This window comes from Elaeis guineensis, chromosome 6, assembly GCF_000442705.2.
Source record: "Elaeis guineensis isolate ETL-2024a chromosome 6, EG11, whole genome shotgun sequence".
Classification (NCBI taxonomy): domain Eukaryota; kingdom Viridiplantae; phylum Streptophyta; class Magnoliopsida; order Arecales; family Arecaceae; genus Elaeis; species Elaeis guineensis.
In genome coordinates, this window is record NC_025998.2 from 23,801,460 (window position 1) to 23,820,172 (window position 18,713).

General features: G+C 34.9%; 1 protein-coding gene across 1 annotated transcript; it reads left to right on the forward strand.

Annotated features, from left to right (window-relative positions):
• The first annotated feature begins 967 nt into the window (after window positions 1-967).
• On the forward strand, window positions 968-17,841 carry LOC105046968 (frataxin, mitochondrial). The gene is made up of 5 exons (XM_073259360.1): window positions 968-1,291; window positions 1,833-1,905; window positions 2,097-2,144; window positions 2,235-2,329; window positions 17,458-17,841. The coding sequence occupies exons 1-5, from the start codon at window positions 1,005-1,007 to the stop codon at window positions 17,585-17,587; spliced, it is 633 nt and encodes a 210-aa protein (XP_073115461.1). The 5' UTR covers window positions 968-1,004; the 3' UTR covers window positions 17,588-17,841.
• Window positions 17,842-18,713: the final 872 nt, after the last annotated feature.

Here is an 18,713-nt window from a genome sequence, read left to right on the forward strand (position 1 = left end):
TTTTTATTTTTTATTTTTTTATCATTTTTTTAAAATTAATTTGAAATGGGGAAAGTAATTTGAAATGATATTTTTTATTTGAATTAAAATTAAAATTTTTATTTTTTTAAATTTAAAGTTAAAATTTTTATTTTTTTCTCATTTCTTTCTCATTTTTTATGATATTTTTTATTTTTTAAATTTTTAAAGATTTTTTGATATATTTTTTAAAAAAAATTAATTTTAAATAAAGAAAATAATTTAAAATTATCTTTTTTTATTTCAATTAAAATTAAAATTTTTATTTTTTAAAATTTATTTTAAATTATAATTTTTTCTCATTTTTTTTATTTTATGATATTTTTTAAAAAATATTAATTTGAAAAAGAGATTGTAATTTGAAATGATGATTTTTATTTGAATTAAAATTAAAATTAAAATTTTTATTTTTATTTTTTTAAAATTTATAATTATAATTTCTATTTTTTTTTAATTTTTTTTATAGTATTTTTATTTTTTTTACAATAATTTTTTTTAGATATTTTTTTAAAAAGATAATTTGAAATGGGAATACTAATTTAAAATGATAATTTTTATTTTTATCAAAATTATAATTTTTATTTTTTTATAAATTTAAAATTATAATTTTTTTTATTTTTTTCATTTTTTTTTGAAAAAAAATTAAAACACCAAATAATATCTTGTTTTAAAAAATGTCATTTGATTTTATGATTTTAATTTTTTTTTGGCATCGTCTACATGGAAAATGGAAAAAAAGATGGGTAACGTAGCGATGATAAAATACCGTTCAAAATAATATTTTATTTTTTTACATCAATCTGATAAATAAATTAAAAATTAAATTATTTTGAAAAATAATTTTTTTTAAATTAATTAGGTAAAGCACTGAGGGTCTCCCTGTAACTTCTTATAGGGCCGAAACTTGGCACAGATTGCGAGATTCTATGCCCAATTTCCAGCTTCGATGCTGGCTCTTTCCTTCTCGAACGCTCTCGCAGTGGTTCATGGCGTTTCCCTTCTCTCCAAGGCTTCTCATCCGACGCCCATTAACCACAGCGCGATCTCGGCTTCCCCCTCTTCTCTTCTCCTGCTCTTCTTCCTCTTGCCTTCGCCGCTGCTCTCCGATTCTCGAAGCTTTCGTAGCTCTCGACCTCGGCGTCCGCGACGGCAGTTTCCTGCCCGTCTCGAGGGCTTCCAGGCTGCTTAGATATCCATCAATTTCTAGGGTTTTCTTATCGACTCGGACTTCGGATATCGATAGAGCGCAGGGGCCGGCCGTCGTAGATTACCGGTGCGTGGTCTTCTTCCCCCCGTCGATTCGGTTCACTGTGTTAACGAGTTTTCTAGGGTTTTCTTCCCTTCCATGGGAACAGGTAACGATTTAGGGTTTGTTGGTGCAATGCTAGGATTTTGCAGTGCAATTACGAGGACTATTATTCTCTACTGAATTAGATGTGATATATGTTCATGAGGCTATTCATCTTCTAATTTGCTCTAAAGGGTAGAGAGATTATGGCTTTTCATGAAATTTAGTTAATTTTTAAACTTAATTCTTAACTTCCTTTTTTTATTTTTTTAAATTTTTATAGCTATGAAAAATTAAGTGTCTTTTGGAAGATTTTTCTTCTTCTGTTTTGTCCAAATATTAGTACGTCTATAAGAAATATGGGTCACGTCTGCATTTCTTTTTTGAAACTGTCTTAACCAAGTTGTTGTCGAGATAATTCGGATTGAGGTTTAAGAAAATTTACACCTTTTAGAAGTTCTTGTATTCTTTTCGTTTTCCCTTAAAAAAGTTCTTTCTTTATTGAGTAATTCTTATTTCTTCATAGGTCTGTTCTGGCGAAGGATGAGTTTCATAGGTTGGCAGATGCGACAATACATGATTTGCAGGAAAAATTTGAGGTAGTTTTTATGATTAAGTTATAATGACTAGCATGTCATTTTTCTCCCTCACCCCTCTCTTTTTTTGGCAATTCTATAGACAGAAATACCCTTCTTTGTTAAAATATTAGCTTTGAATTTTCTAATGTATATTAATTTTAAGAAATTAAATGTCAGACATCCACAATTTGCGATTTTCCCTTGACAGGAAGGAGTATGGTGACTCTGTCCAAATGGATGGTTATGATATAGACTATGGGGTGAGATGAGATAAGTTCCTCTTATTGGTGCTTACCTAGAAGCTCATTTATTCTTAATTTTAATGGTTCAGTTGCTATACAAATGAGCAGAATCAAGTTTTGACATTGAAGCTCGGGAGTTTGGGAACATATGTCATAAACAACCAAACACCAAACAGACAAATCTGGTTGTCGTCACCAGTAAGGTATTGTTCTCTAACCTTTGGATGTTACTGTTGCCTGTTCGATAAGTTGGCATGTAATCACTTGTGTCTTCCAGGAATAAAGTTTTAAAGAAAAGAAAGAGTATTTTGTTGTGTATCTTCCTAGGCTTACTGGTTTGTTTTCAGTTCATGGTGGACCACTATTTTACTTTCTCCATCGTTCCATTATTCTAAACCAAGCAACGTATGCTAAGTGCGTCTGAGGTTTCATGGCTCTCTGCAATGTTTGCAAGCTACCTGTTTTGAAGCATTGGTTTCTCAGAAACTGTTTGAATGATACATGAGGATCCTTTGAATCATGACCGATGACATAGATGACTCCATCAAGTTTGGAATAGGTTTTGGGTACTAGTGCCAAAATTGCAATCTCATCAACCTCTTATTGTTCAACAGATGACATTGAATTGGATGATGGTAGTGATGAGGATTCATGAAAAAATGCTATAAATATTTGCTTTTCATAGAAATGGAACTTGTCGCTGAATAACATGGCTTTTGAGCAAATGAAATTGGAGAGTGGTCTGAGAGAAATGGTCTATGGATAGTTACATTTAAGTATTCCAAGAAGTAGACTTGTACAATATTACTTTCTAAGGAAACAAATATAAATGGAGTGAATAATGAAGAAGATTCATGGGTAGATATTCTGATATTAAAATATGGTGAATGTTGTGGGGCTTATGGGGCCATATGAGGCATTAAGGAGGCTACATAAGGCATGCATAAAATTGATAGATAAAAATATGTTTTGTTAGAGAGACATGAAAGGTGTCCAAGGAAATAAAGTAACGGCATGGAAAGACATGTAGGTTCGGGGCATCAATTTGTGGATGGCCTCTGAGTAACTGGTGGAGTATGGAATTTACTTAGATAATAGAAAAAAAAAATGTTCAAACACCACATCTTTTAAAAGATAGTCTCTTCTTTTTTCCCCCTTCTTTGGTCGGTGAATTGGGTGGGGATGTGGGCTTGTTTGGTTGGGGAATTGAGGGGGGATGGGGGAACAGAATGGTGGCTTTCTGAGCTTATCAATTAGCTAAAATTGTTTTCCCTTTTGAGCTAGGGATTGGTGAACTCCAAGGGCACATGGACTCCGATCCTTCCCGGCTCTCCCTTCATAGTGCATTTGACAATTTTTCATGTTGATCATATTCCAAAATGAGAGGTTTATCCTTGATGAAAAGGTATTCCATTTTGGGGAGAATGAATGGCAAAATCATCTCTTGTTTTATTGTGATGTGCTCTGCAATTTGTGACCTGTTTCATGTTTTTGCATCCTCTGTAGATCTGTCTCAAGTAAAATAACTTCAATTGTTCTATTTTCAGTGGCATAATAGCTAAGAATATTCCACCACTGACAATAAATGAGGTTGCTTGACATATAACATCTTGGTACAAGATGGATCTGGTTGCTGGTACTCTTTATAGAAATGTTGTGGAGCAAGCATGCCTAGAAAGCATCTTTCCCTAACCATGGCAGAAAAACTACTAAGGCTTGGAGAGAGAAATGGAATAGTATGAAGAGTAAAAGCTGTTATGTTTAAAGGCCAACTATGTTTAAGTTTTCTTTGTGTACTCAAGAAACTAAGGAGCTCAAGGGTCATATTTTGATGCTCATTGAACTGGGAAGAGACATTATTGCTCCTTGAATTGATTTTGATGGTTACAAAGCATTTGAGGAGGTTACTAATGATTTTGGCTTAGAAAAAGATTTATTGTATTTCAGGAGCAAAATCGTAATTTTACCAAGTTCTGATTCAGAAGTCTCAAGAGCAAGAACACAAGATTTGTAATCTATTGGAGACAATTTCAATATTTTTGGATGTGTATTTTGAAAGAAAATCATGTTTATAAATTTGAGTCGATCCCATGAGTCGACTCATGGCAAAAGGGGCTGAACGGCAAGTTATTTTTAGCTGGCACACCCAATTGAGTCGACTCCATGAGTCGACCTCTGTGCATGAGTCGACCCTATGAGTCGACCTCTGTTGCTGTGCAAGCTAAAAATACAGAACTGTCAATTTCTATTCTGTGCCATATGAGCTGACCCCATGAGTCGACCCCTGTGACCCCATGAGTCGACTCATGAGCATGAGTCGACCCTATGAGTCGACCCCTGCGACGGAAAAGTTCCGTAATGGCTAGTTTTTAGCTTGTTTTGGCTGCATTTAATGCCCATTTAATGTGCTCTAACGGCTCTATTTCAGTCCAGATTACTCTCCACCATTATTTGAAATTATAAAAGGCACTTAAAGGAGGGAATCAAGATAAGAAAGAGATTTGAAAAAGGTTCTTCAAGCATTCATTTCAACCTTAAGCAAGAGCCCACTTAAAAAGGTCAAGAAGCTTTTATTTCAAATTCACCAACTCCTCAAGAGCTCATTCAAGTCTCCAACCACCTTGAGAAAATCAGAAAGAGCTTCCTTCTAATTGTGTAAAGTGTATTTAAAGCATTATTTGCTCATTAAAGGAGCTACATCTGTACTTTTATGTGATTAACTCCTATACTCTATTTTTGAGTTGTTTATTTTGTTTTGGAAAGAATCCAAAACGTGGAAAGGTTGATCCGAACCTTGAATCGGATTGTATTGGATTGGTTTGTACCTGGAAAACAAGTGTTTTAGCTTGGGATAGCTAGAGTCGGAGGTTCCGACGTTGTATTCAGGTTGAATACAGTCTAGTGGATTTAAATTCCCAAGTAGGAGCTTGGGGAGTGGATGTAGGTGCAAGGTTGGCACCGAACCACTATAAATCTTCTTGTTTGTGTTATGCTTACTTGCTCTCCTTTTAAATTTCTTTATCCTCTTGCATTCTTGCATCCAACTTCTACACCTTGCATAAATTACACTCTCCATACTTATCTTGCTCATTGTTAAATAATCTTCATAATTATAAGTTAAGTTTAAATTTTTTTTAAAAACCCAATTCACCCCCCTCTTGGGTTGCATAGCTGGGCAACAAGTGGTATCAGAGCTCGGTGCTCTAGCCCTACTTTGATTTAACCATCAAAGAGTTAAAAATCTATGGCAACTCAAGTTGGCATTTCTCTAGTCGAGGGGCAGTCCACAAACCGACCTCCACTTTTCAATGGGTCAAACTATACCTATTGGAAAGCTCGGATGAAAATCTTTATTCAAGCACTTGACTATGATATGTGGAGTATCATAGTAAACGGATTACACACACCCACTAAATTAATTGATGGTGTGGAATCAACCAAATCTGAAAAAGAATGGGATGAGGTTGATAAGAAAATGGCTCAACTAAATGCTAAAGCGATGAATGTTTTGTATTGTGCTCTAGATGCTAATGAATTCAATCGTATTTCAACATGCATATCTGCTAAGAAAATCTGGGATAGATTAGAAGTAACTCATGAAGGAACTAACCAAGTGAAGGAATCAAAAATCAACAAACTTATGCATAAATATGAACTTTTTAAAATGAAGCTTGATGAGTCAATAACTGAAATGTTTACTCGTTTTACTGATATTATTAATGATTTAAAGAGTCTTGGTAAGTTTTATTCTAACAGTGACCTCGTGAGGAAGATTCTTAAGTCTTTACCAAGGACTTGGGAGGCCAAAGTGACCGCAATCCAAGAAACCAAAGATCTGAACATCCTACCTTTGGAAGAGCTTTTAGCTGATGACTCACGAGCTGAGTATGAAACAACATCAAGAAGAAGAGTCAAAGAAACAAGCCAACTTGTGCCTTATGGCACATGAAAATGAGGTAAATATTGAAACTCCTATTGACTTTACCTTTGAAGAACTTCATGAAGCTTTTTATGATCTAATTGATGAACTAAAGAAGCTAGGGGTAAAGAACAAAGAATTAAAGTCAAGAAATCAATCTTTACTAAAAGAAATTGAGAGCATTTCAAATGAAAAATTTACCGTCTCAAGAAAATCTGAATTTAAAGAATGAGATTGCCAAGTTGAAATCAATGGTGGAAAAATTCACTTTAAGCTCAAATAAACTTCACATGATACTTGACGATCAAAAAGCCATGTATGATAAAGGTGGTCTTGAATATAACCCTTCAAAGAAACAAAAATTTCTGAAAAATATCTTTGTAAACTCATCATACAACAAGTTTCCAAATATAACTTGCTTTAAATGTGGTAGAGTAGGATACAAATCTTATTCATGTTTCTCTAATAAATCTGAAAATTTCAATGTAAAGAAAATATGAATTTCAAAAGGAACCATTATGACTAACCAAAAAGGATCTAAGAAAATTTGGGTACCAAAAGTCAAAACTTGATTCTTGTATATAAGTGTGTCTTGCATCTCAAGGAGCAAATCGGAGATAGTATCTTGATAGCGGCTGCTCAAGACACATGACTGGTGATGAATCCCAATTCATCACACTTGTTGCTAAAAATGAAGAGATGGTCACCTTTGGAGACAATGACAAAGAAAAGATCATCGGTATAGGTAACATTGGTATCACTCTCTCCAAGTATATTGAAAATATTTTATTAGTAGATGGTTTAAAACATAATTTATTAAGTATCAGTCAATTTTGTGATAAAGGATATAAAGTTATTTTTGAATCTTTATAATTAAATCAAATCTTTTAGATCTAAAAATTAGCATATATGATATGTTTAATTTAGGTTTAGTTCTAAAATTAGAATGATTAAAAATTCACATCAAACTGATATAGGGTTGTCCTGATATAAGGTTTACCCCCTATATTGTAAAGGTTGTCCTAGTTTGATGTGAATCGATTTTTGAAAAGATATTTTTAAAATATTTTAATCATTATTTTAGATTTAATTATATATATATTTGATATGTGTAAATTTAGTTTTAGATCTGAAATTTGATGTCTATGTGATGTATTTTTATTTAGATCTGAAACTATATATATTTGATATATGAAACTAGTTTGCATTGTAACTAGTCCTATTAGTGAAGGCATTAAATTTGTTGGGCATAGATATGGTAATGTTTATATGTTAGATTTGAATGATCTTTCCAAAATAAACATGCAATGCCTAGTAGCCTTGAATGCCAAGATTAATGAGACTAGTTGGCTTTGGCATCGTAGGCTTGCACATATTAGCATGCATTCACTTTCAAAACTTATTAAAAAGGAATTGGTTATCGGCTTACCCAAATTGAATTTTGAGAAGAATAGAATTTGTGATGCATGCCAAATGGGTAAACAAACACGAGTCTTATTTAAATCTAAAAATATTATTTCAACTTCTAGGTCATTAGAACTATTGCACATGGATTTATTTGGACCTACTAGAACTACTAGTCTAGGTGGAAAACGATATGGTTTTGTAATTATTGATGATTTCTCTCGTTTTACATGGGTCTTCTTTTTGGCACATAAGGATGAAACTTTTCATGTTTTCTCTAAATTTTATCGAAAAGTCACAAATGAGAAATGTTTTTCAATTCAAAATATTCGAAGTGATCATGGAACCGAATTTGAAAATCAGGATTTTGAAAAGTTTTGTGATGAAAAAGGAATTGGCCATAACTTTTCGGCACCTAGGACATCCCAACAAAATGGGATAGTAGAAAAGAAAAATAGAACTCTCGAAGAAATGGTCCATACCATGCTATGTGAAAGCAACCTTTCAAGATACTTTTGGACGGAAGTAATTAACACGGCATGTTACATATTAAACCATGCTTTAATTAGACAAATTTGAAAGAAAACTCCCTATGAGCTTTGGAAAGGAAGAAAATCAAACATTGCATATTTTCATATTTTTGGTTGCCGATGTTTTGTGTTAAACAATGGTAAAGAAAGACTAGAAAAATTTGATGCAAAATCCGATGAAGCGATTTTTCTTGGTTACTCTTCTAGTAAAGCCTTTAGAGTTTTTAACAAAAGAATCTTAGTAGTAGAGGAGTCAATACATGTTGTCTTTGATGAAACTAACGATCTTCCTTCAAGGAAGAATGAAGGTATTGATGATGCAGATCTTTTTATAGAAGGGATGAAGGAGATCACTCTAAAAGATTCAACCATTCAAGATGATGAAGAACATGAAGACAAACAGGATGAGGAAGGTGAAGAACAACAAAAACAACCTCAAGGTACAAACAATCTACCCAAAGAATGGAGGTATGATCACAATCATCCCAAGGAACTAATCATTGGTGATCCTACACATGGTGTAAGAACTCGTTTCTCACTTAGAGATGCATTCAATCATTTTGCTTTTGTTTCTCATCTTGAACCTAAAACCATAGACGAAGCTGAAAAAGATCGTAATTGGATTAATGCAATGCAAGAAGAACTTAATCAATTTGAAAGAAATAATGTATGGACTTTAGTATCAAGATCTAAAAATTATTCAATAATTGGCACAAAATGGGTATATAGGAATAAATTGGATGAACATGAAAATGTAATAAGAAAGAAAGCAAGATTGGTTGCAAAAGGTTATAATCAAGAATAATGAATTGATTTTGATGAGACCTTTGCACCTGTTGCTAGATTAGAAGCAATTAGACTTCTATTTGCATATGCTTGCTTTATGAATTTTAAGTTATTTCAAATGGATGTCAAAAGTACTTTTCTAAATGGATATATTGCTGAAGAAGTTTATGTAGAACAACCCTCAGGTTTTGAAAATTATGCTTTTTCTAATCATATTTTTAAGTTAAATAAAGCTCTATATGGTTTAAAACAAGCACTCAGGGCTTGGTATGAAAGGCTAAGCAAATTTCTACTTAATAATGATTTTTCAAGAGAAAATATAGACACAATTCTTTTCATTAAAAGAAATCAAGATGATATATTAGTTATACAAATATATGTTGATAATATTATTTTTGGGTCTACTAATGAAACTCTTTATCAAGATTTTGCAAAGCTCATGCAGGGGGAGTTCGAGATGAGCATGATGGGAGAACTTACATTTTTCCTCGGACTCCAAATCAAACAAACAAAGGAAGGAATCTCTATCACCAAAAGTAAGTACACAAGAGAATTACTCAAAAGATTTGGAATGGAGAACTCCAAAGCAATTGGCACACCCATGAGCCCATTATGTAAGCTTGACAAGGACGAAGAAGGTAAAAGTGTAGATTTAAAATTTTATAGAGGCATGATTGGTTTTCTATTATATTTAACTACTAGTAGACCTGATATTATGTTTAGTGTTTGTCTATGTGCTCGTTTTCAATCAAATCCAAAAGAATCACACTTGAATGCAGTTAAAAGAATCCTTAGATATTTAAATGGTACACAAACTCTAGGATTATGGTATTCTAAGGATTCATTAATTGACTTAATAGGATATTCAGATGCCGATTTTGCTGGATGTAGATTAGATAGAAAAAGTACTAGTGAAACTTGCCAATTTCTTGGAGTTAACCTAATTTCTTAGTTTAGCAAGAAACAAAATTCGGTAGCACTGTCTACGGTCGAGGCCGAATACATTACAGCCGGAAGTTGTTGTGCTCAAATCTTGTGGATTAAGCAACAACTCGAAGATTTTGATATCAAACTCAATGAAACTCCCATAAGATGTGATAACACTAGTGCTATAAATCTCACTAAAAATTCAATTCAGCATTCTAGGTCAAAACATATTGAAATCAGGCATCATTTCATAAGAGAACATGTCCAAAATAAAGACATAATTCTTGACTATGTTAGTACTGAAAAACAATTGGCTAACATCTTTACCAAGGCCTTAAGTGAAGATAGATTTTGTGAAATTAGGAGAGAACTAGGAATTCTTGATCCATCAGCTTAAGTATCTCTCTGATTCCAAATTCTTAATGCCAAAAATTTTTTGAACCAATTTTTGAGAGCTCAATTTTCTTTTTGTTTTAAGCTCAAAAGCTCAAATTATCATTCATATGATCAATATTTGGGTAAACATCTCTCCTAAAGTTTCAAATTTTTTTTCTTCGAAATTGTTTCATCATTTTTCTGAATTTCTCTGTGCCATGAGTTAACCCCTAGGGTCAACCCTAAGGTAAACTTGTAATTATGATAAAATCCTTCGGGCGCTTTCTTTTTGTTGAAAATTCTCCTTGAGCCGACCCAACTCTCCGCCTTCTTCCTTCCGCCGAACCAAAGGTCTCCCTCTCTTCTTCCTCAAACCCAAGATTTTCCTCAAAATTCCTCTCCTACCGACTCTCACACTCCAAATCGCCCACTTAGGAACCAAGTTCCTCTCCTTCTCCTTCTTCATTTGGAGCGATTCGAGCTTATCCTAGACTCTACCCGTCTTCTCCAAATCGGCACATCACTTCTCCAAAATCTATCTTTTCATTAAAAACCCTTCATCTCTCCCTCACATTTGCTCTCCTAAGTTTCGTGCTAGTCTTGCCTGTGCAAATGGCTCCCAAGATGAAGCTTCCACAGAGGAAGAAATCTGTTCGCGGGTTAGAGGAAAGTGTGCGCCGAAAGAGACTAGCAATCGAGACCACTTCTGCTTCAAATCCTGCTCATGGTTCAGCTTCAGCTTCAACCCGATCACCAATCAGCCCTAGTAAGGTACCCCTCTTTGATAGGAAAGTAGAATCCGGAAAAAAATATTGATTTCAGGTTTTTTGAAAAAGAAGGGTTCACCATTGGATCAAAGATTAAGGACCAAGGATGGAAATTTTACTGCTCCTTAAAAGAAAATACATATGTCGATCTTGTCAGAGAATTTTACCTAAATTTGGGGTACAGCAATGAAACAGTGAAATCCACAGTGAAGGGTGTAGACATTAGCCTAGATTCTGTGCTTTTGGGGCAGATACTTCATTTACCACGTGAGGGGTATACCAACATGGAGCTCCCAGTTAAAGAGGAAGGAATAAATGTTATTCTAGGGAGAACCTTAACTGGAAGTCTGAACAAATTAGAGGCAAAGATTCTTTCTATTGAGATGAGACTGCTACACCACATGGTAACCAAATTATTTTTTTCTAGAAGTGGTAGACACGATCTTCTTTCTGGTAGGGACATCTGTATTATGTACCATGTGATCACACAAACCCCCCTGAACCTCCCTGCATTGATGTTTGAGGCCATGAGAGAGACCTTGAACAGGTCCAAGGCACACTTGCCTTTTGGTATGGTTCTCACCTTAGTTTTTAGGAAGTTCAGAGTTAGTTTTGAGGGGGAGGCTGTAGCTAGACTATCCCACTCCGACACTATCAACCGCCACACATTGCACTGCATGGGATTTTCTAAAACTGATGGTGGTTGGATAAAAGGTGTGGAATAGAGTGCTGAGGATAGAACAAAGGAGGAAGGACCATCCTCACCCCTTCGTGATCACAAAGCAGCATTACCAGATATTCAGTTTATTTCTGATCACGAGGCTGGTCCGTTAGAGTCTGCGAGGAGACATACTTCAGTTCCACAGCCGGACAGCAGGGCATATCCTTCAGAGCTCAGATTGGCAGATGATCAAATTGAGATGATATCCCAGCGTGTATCCTCCATTCTATCTCGACAGTTTGGTACTTCAGTCTTTGCACAGGGATCGACATCTCAGGATGTATCTGATCAGACACCGATCCCTTATATTTCTACTGTTTTTCAGATGCTCACTGATCAGTCGGTACGTATTGAGCAGCTTGAGGGATGTATTCTGAGATTGACAGGCAGATTTTTGGATTTGCAGGGGCAAGTATTAGCTTTAGCCCATCTCCAGCCGCATGAGAGCATCATAGAAGTCTCAGACCTATCTGCAGAGGCAGCCAGACTTCAAGGAGTCCTAGAGAGTGGTTTTGACTTCTTGAGGAGAGAGATCAGGGACTCTAGTAAACATGCTTCTACTCAGTTCAGTGTCCTGATGCAGTCTGTATCGAGAGCCTTGGATCTTTTGGACACTGTCAGACTTTCTCTTATTGCACAGTCCGTAGCTTCTCAGGCTCCAAGATCTTCTCACCCCTCTACCCGTGCTGGTACCTCTACCCATGGCTCAGGCAGATGTGGTCGAGGTTGTGCCCATGGACTTGATCCTACATCTCCTCACCCCATCTCTGATTCTTCAGACACTGATCCATCCAGCCATGACATCTATTAGATCTAGATTAGTTAGACTTCTAAGTCTAGGATCTATCTTTTGATCTTTGTACTTTGTTAGCTGATTGACTCTTGGATAGTTTCTATCCATGACTTTTGTATTAACTCATATGTAACATCTTTGTATTCAGTCATTTTTGAATATATATATGTATATATATATATATATGTATATATATATATGTGTGTGCGCGCGCGCTTTGACTTTCAATGAATGTCTATGAATGTGATCAAATTGAATCGTTTTAATTATGAGATATGAACAAAAACTCATATTAGTACTGAGAAATACTATGAATTACAATATCTTCTAGTTGAGCAAGTTGATATATCCTTTATGTTTGCTATGTTGAGGGGGAGTAGAAAAATAAGCAATCAAAGAAGGGGGCTAAAGAAGTAAAATATGGTATCAAAAAGGGGGAGTAAAGAAAATATGTCTTTTTTGTCATCTTTCTTTTCTTTTCTCTATCCTTAAAATTCCTTAAGATCTTAATTGATGCTATCAAAAAAGGAGAGTAAAGAAAATTTATCCTTTCAAGATCCCTTAAAAAGAGGAGTAGAAAATCTTAATTGATGCTGTCAAAAAGGGGAGTAGAGAACTAATAAATCGAATTTGAGCAATAAGCAATAAGAGAAATGAGCAATAAGCAAAATTGTTAAGCAAATGTGTCAAAGAACCAAAATTATCAGTTTTTTTTTTAATTTTCAAAAAAAATGAACTTATAAGCAAATTTCAAATTGATCTTCAAACTGCTTATGATGTATTTTGTTCAAATACTTGGCTATAATATTGAAGTAATGCATCTTCATAAATTTAAAATTCATGTTCAATGTTTTATATATGCTTTTGCTCAGGTGTTTTGACATCATCAAAAAAGGGAAGATTATTGCTCCTTGAATTGATTTTGATGATTACAAAGCATTTGAGGAGGTTACTAATGATTTTGACTTAGAAAAAGATTTATTGTATTTCAGGGGCAAAATCGTAATTTTATTAAGTTCTGATTCAGAAGTCTCAAGAGCAAGAACACAAGATTTGTAATCTATTGGAGGCAATTTCAATATTTTTGGATGTGTATTTTGAAAGAATATCATGTTTATAAGTTTGAGTTGACCCCATGAGTCGACTCATGACAAAAGGGACTGAACAACACGTTATTTTTAGCTGGCACACCCAATTGAGTCGACCCCATGAGTCGATCTCTGTGCATGAGTCGACCTTATGAGTCGACCTCTGTTGCTGTGTAAGCTAAAAATACAGAACTGTCAATTTCTGTTCTGTGCCATATGAGCTGACCCCATGAGTCGACCTCCGTGACCTCATGAGTCGACTCATGAGCATGAGTCGATCCTATGAGTCGACCCCTGCGACGAAAAAATTCCATAACGGCTAGTTTTTAGCTTGTTTTGGCTGCATTTAATGCCCATTTAATGTGCTCTAACGGTTCTATTTCAGTCCAGATTACTTTCCACCATTATTTGAAGTTATAAAAGGCACTTAAAGGAGAAAATCAAGATAAGAAAGAGATTTGAAAAAGATTCTTCAAGCATTCATTTCAACCCTAAGCAAGAGCCCACTTAAAAAGGTCAAGAAGCTTTTATTTTAAGTTCACCAACTCCTCAAGAGCTCATTCAAGTCTCCAACCACCTTGAAGAAATCAGAAAGAGCTTCCTTCTAATTGTGTAAAGTGTATTTAAAGCATTATTTGCTCATTAAAGGAGCTACATCTGTACTTTTATGTGATTAACTCCTATACTCTATTTTTGAGTTGTTTATTTTGTTTTGGAATGAATCCAAAACGTGGAAAGGTTGATCCGAATCTTGAATCGGATTGTATTGGGTTGGCTTATACTCGGGAAACAAGTGTTTTAGCTTGGGATAGCTAGAGTCGGAGGTTCCGACGTTGTATTCGGGTTGAATACAGTTTAGTGGATTTAAATTTTCAAGTAGGAGCTTGGGGAGTGGATGTAGGTGCAAGGTTGGCACCGAACCACTATAAATCTTCTTGTTTGTGTTGTGCTTACTTGCTCTCCTTTTAAATTTCTTTATCCTCTTGCATTCTTGCATCCAACTTCTACACCTTGCATAAATTAGACTCTCCATACATATCTTGTTCATTGTTAAATAATCTTCATAGTTGTAAGTTCAGTTTAAATTTTTTTTAAAAACTTAATTTACCCTCCCTCTTGTGTTGCATAGTTGGGCAACAGACATCAAGTCTCCCATTTTAACTTGGACTTTTTTTGGCCTGCATTACGCTCTTTTTTAGATGTATCACCTGGGATCTCTTTGTACCTTCTTATATCTGTTATGCGTCATGAAAGGAAGATGGATGGAAGTCAATTTATGATAAGTGGTCCCATGCCTCAATTACACTTAAACTAAAACCATTACTTTGTTACATGGTTTTGTTTCAAATCTATTCTTGTTTCATATTTCTTCGAATTTAATTATGATCTTTTGCTTTGTCAGTGCGAGGTCTTTTTCTGTGCAAGTGCTTATGCATGAGTGCATAAATGCACAGACATGTCAACTCTGCATGCATCTTATATATTCATTCACATTTGTTTTGTTTTATAATGTAGTGGTGACTTGTTTTCATATTAGGCATTTCATATTCCTCTATTACGATCCTGCATGGTTATGTATATGCTGTTGTGGATGATAATTGATATGTGTCGTAGCACACTAAAATTAATTCTACTCACTACTATGTAGATAGGGTGAGTCGGGATCGTATCCGTAGGGATCTTAGTTGATTGTTTCAAAAATACAAAAAAAAAGAATAATATATTACAAGAAATTAAGAAAGAAGTATAGAAATTACAAAAATTATTTTTCATTAATCAAATAAAGAAGAATATATAAAAAAAAGAAATAAAATTGCGATACAAGACAACTAAACCAAGTTGATCTTCTAGCTGTGTCCGATATTGGATATGTCTTCTTGAATCCTTCGTCTTCCTCTGTGCAGACAATGGCAGGATGGCTGGAAGGCTTGATCTAGGAATTCCAAGGAAGAAAGGTAAATGAAAGAGGGTATGTGGAAAAGAAAGGGTAGCGATATTAGGATTAGGACCTCTCTTTGATTTCTTGGGATGTAGAAAAGAGATCTGTGGAGGAATATGATGTCGTGTTAGGATTAGTATCTCTTCTAGACTTATGGAGAAGAGAAAGAGGGAGAGAGAGAGAAGCTTGAAGAGAACTTAGGGTTGGCTTGATTGGAAGAGAGAAAGGGAAGAGTTTTGATGGAAAAGAGGAGGAAGAGAGAGGGGAGAAGATGAAGAACCCCACAAGGGGGCTGATGGATTGAGAAAAGAGGGTTGGTGTGTATTTATAGAGAGGAGGCTTAGGTTTTATGAAAGGAGAGGTGGGAGTGTGAATAAAGACATCGTTGGATTTTCATATTGCTTCTACTCCATTGATCAATAAGTCACGTTCATACTGGAATGGAAGCTGGTTGTTTGGTTCACTCAAATCTGATCCGATTTGAGTCCAATTTGAATCGTATGAATCCAAACTTTCAATTACCTATAAAATAGACTAAAGAGCATCAAATTTTTAATAAATAAAATGCAATTAAATAGAATTATATACCTCTAATAACTTAATTCAAGTGTTCATCAATAATCTATCGGTAGCTTGATCAGATAAATTTCTTGTCAGATGTTAAAGCCACCTGAATATCTGATGGTAATAGATCTCATAGAGGCCACAGAAGCTTCTTGAGCAACTTGAATGGATGAACTTTCTTATGTTAGTTTTAAACAGACACATTAGATATTCCATTGGACAGATAAAATAGAGCATCATGCATAAATTATGTAAACTGCATGTTCATTTTTCTATGTCACGCTGGACATGCAAGATATGCGTAAGTTACAGGTTTTTTTTTCAGATTTGATATGACATGATGTTCCTGTTTTAAGTCCTATGTTGTCATTCTTGTGCACTTTTTGAAATTGTTTTGTTGTGCTCCACTATTGTGATGTCACGGTACTTATGCCAGTCAATACTGCTTGTAAGGCCAACATATTAGACAGGTTCCATGTGAATCAAAGTGAATGCCAGTTTGAAACGTACATGAGTACATATACAAAGCATCTAACTTTTGCCCCCTCGAATTCTGCAATGTCAGGTGTCTCCTCATCTGTCATTATGCTACTTTATCTAAAAGAAGCTTATTGTAGATTTATAGATAACCTAGATGATAGATATGAAGGTGGATTACTTGAGCAGGGGGGGGGGTGGTGTAAAAAAACACTATCTAATCAAAAGCAACTAAAAAATTCATTGCTTTAAGTCTATAACATAGACTAGCATGTATATTTGAGATGAATTTTTCTATACTTCAAAAATATTTCAATAATTTCTTCCACCTTGAACTACCCTATGAATTATATGTTGGTGTCTTTAATATTGATACAAGAATGAGATAAACAATCTAAATTCTCATAAGAACCAAGGCATGTGTTAAATGATAGTGCTAGAGTTCCTTTTTCCTCTTCCACCTTCCCCATTCCCCTCCCCCAAAAAAATAAAAATAAATAAATAACCTCCAAGGTTGCTGGTCCTTGGGTCTTAAAATTATCCGGCAAGAGAATATTTTTCATAGGAATTCCAATTTTGTAAGAAGACCTTGTGAGTTGGCAACATGGTTGATTTGGGTATGTCAAAAGGAGAAAGAAGAAAATTTAAGATAATGTGATTTGATGGTGTGTATTTAAAAATATAAAATCCATGAAGTTAAGGATCAAGTGGAGGCAAGTTTGAAAGTTCTAATGGACTTTTTAGTACCAGAGTGTTAGCTGAGGACCTTTGCTAGATTATTTTAGTTTGTATGACAGAGAAGGAAAGCAAGAAATACAAAGTGGAATCATTTTCTAGCATGCCATTTCCTCTCTGGAATATGCATTATATATATTTTCCACATAATTCTGTAGTATTTTTTAATATATACAGGAATGTTCAGGATTATTTGTGTTCCTTTCCATTTTGTTCATTCTTATCTTCTTTCTTCAGTTCTTCGGCTATTTCCTTTTCACATGGCTGATGATGGTAGGATATGTTTTTCATCTTTGTCCCCTGCAGTGGACCAGCAAGGTTTGATTGGGATGTGGCAACTAAATCCTGGATATATAGGCGCACTAAAGCGAATCTTTTGCAACTTCTAGAAGAAGAATTGCAGCAGCTATGTGCTAAGCCCATTGATCTTTCTTGACTAAACAATATCTACCCAGAAGACGCGCATAAATTCATGAGACTTTTCTGGCAATAGACACACTTGTACAACATAAAAATGCCTTAATTTTGAGTTAAATATTTCATCTTTCATTGTTTATTTATTTCTAGCAACTTTTCAATGAAATATATATTGACATGGTCATCAGACTGGATTGTTATCATTTCGGAGCAAACAAGTTGTCAACTAACATACTTGGGGAATATGAAGTCACTGCCCAGCAGTACTTTAAATGAGGGCATGGAAAAAATCTGATTTTTGTTCATCCAGTCCTCAAAGATCCAACTGGGGATATTGGCCAGTCTTTTGTTAACGATTCTTTGACAGCCTGAGAAAATGAAGGATCAGAAATTTGACCAGATTTGCTGGATGCCTGTGCTGTAAATCTCTGTTTTGTTGGGGTACGACCAATGTGGTTTGAACCAATTATTCCTTGTCATTATGTGGGACCAACATCATTGCTGTAGGGTCATTACAAGATATATTGGAAATTTGGAGGCCGTTGACCAGTCTTTTGTTAACGATTCTTTGACAGCCTGAGAAATGAAGGGTCAGAAATTTGACCAGATTTGCTGGATGCCTGTGCTGTAAATCTCTGTTTTGTTGGGGTAGGACCAATGTGGTTCGAACCAATTATTCCTTCTCATTATGTAGGATCAACATCATTGCTGTAGGATCATTACAAGATATATTGGAAATTTGGAGGCTGTTGACCTTCCGTGCAGATAAATTACCATATAAAGTCCTGGAAATGGTGCCGAGCATGACAGATATTCCAATGCCAGTTAGGCTGATATTGTTTCAGCTGATGTATTCTTGTCCAGGATATATTCAAGGTTTTATGGTTTATCCTCAGTTCTATTTCTTCGGTAGTTTCCAAAGAGCATTGAGATTTCGGCTCTGTACTGGAAAAGGTATTCAGTGGTGGGATCAAGCGGCATTTAATTCCATGCTTTGTCCCTGTATGTGCATGCCTAAGAAGTAATCCTTACTGGACAGCGTAAAATAGACGGACGAATACACCATGTTTGATTGACTAATATTGGAAATTCCACCCGTTGATTTTTGTTTGCTTGGGGAGGGGGGTTCCTTATGGTATTATCTG

Excerpts from the sequence above, each read along its gene's own strand:
- LOC105046968 (XM_073259360.1), top strand. The coding sequence starts at position 1,005 with ATGGCGTTTCCCTTCTCTCCAAGGCTTCTCATCCGACGCCCATTAACC. Across the intron at positions 1,292-1,832 it reads CCGGCCGTCGTAGATTACCG|GTCTGTTCTGGCGAAGGATG; the intron begins GTGCGTGGTCTT and ends ATTTCTTCATAG. Across the intron at positions 1,906-2,096 it reads ATTTGCAGGAAAAATTTGAG|GAGTATGGTGACTCTGTCCA; the intron begins GTAGTTTTTATG and ends CTTGACAGGAAG.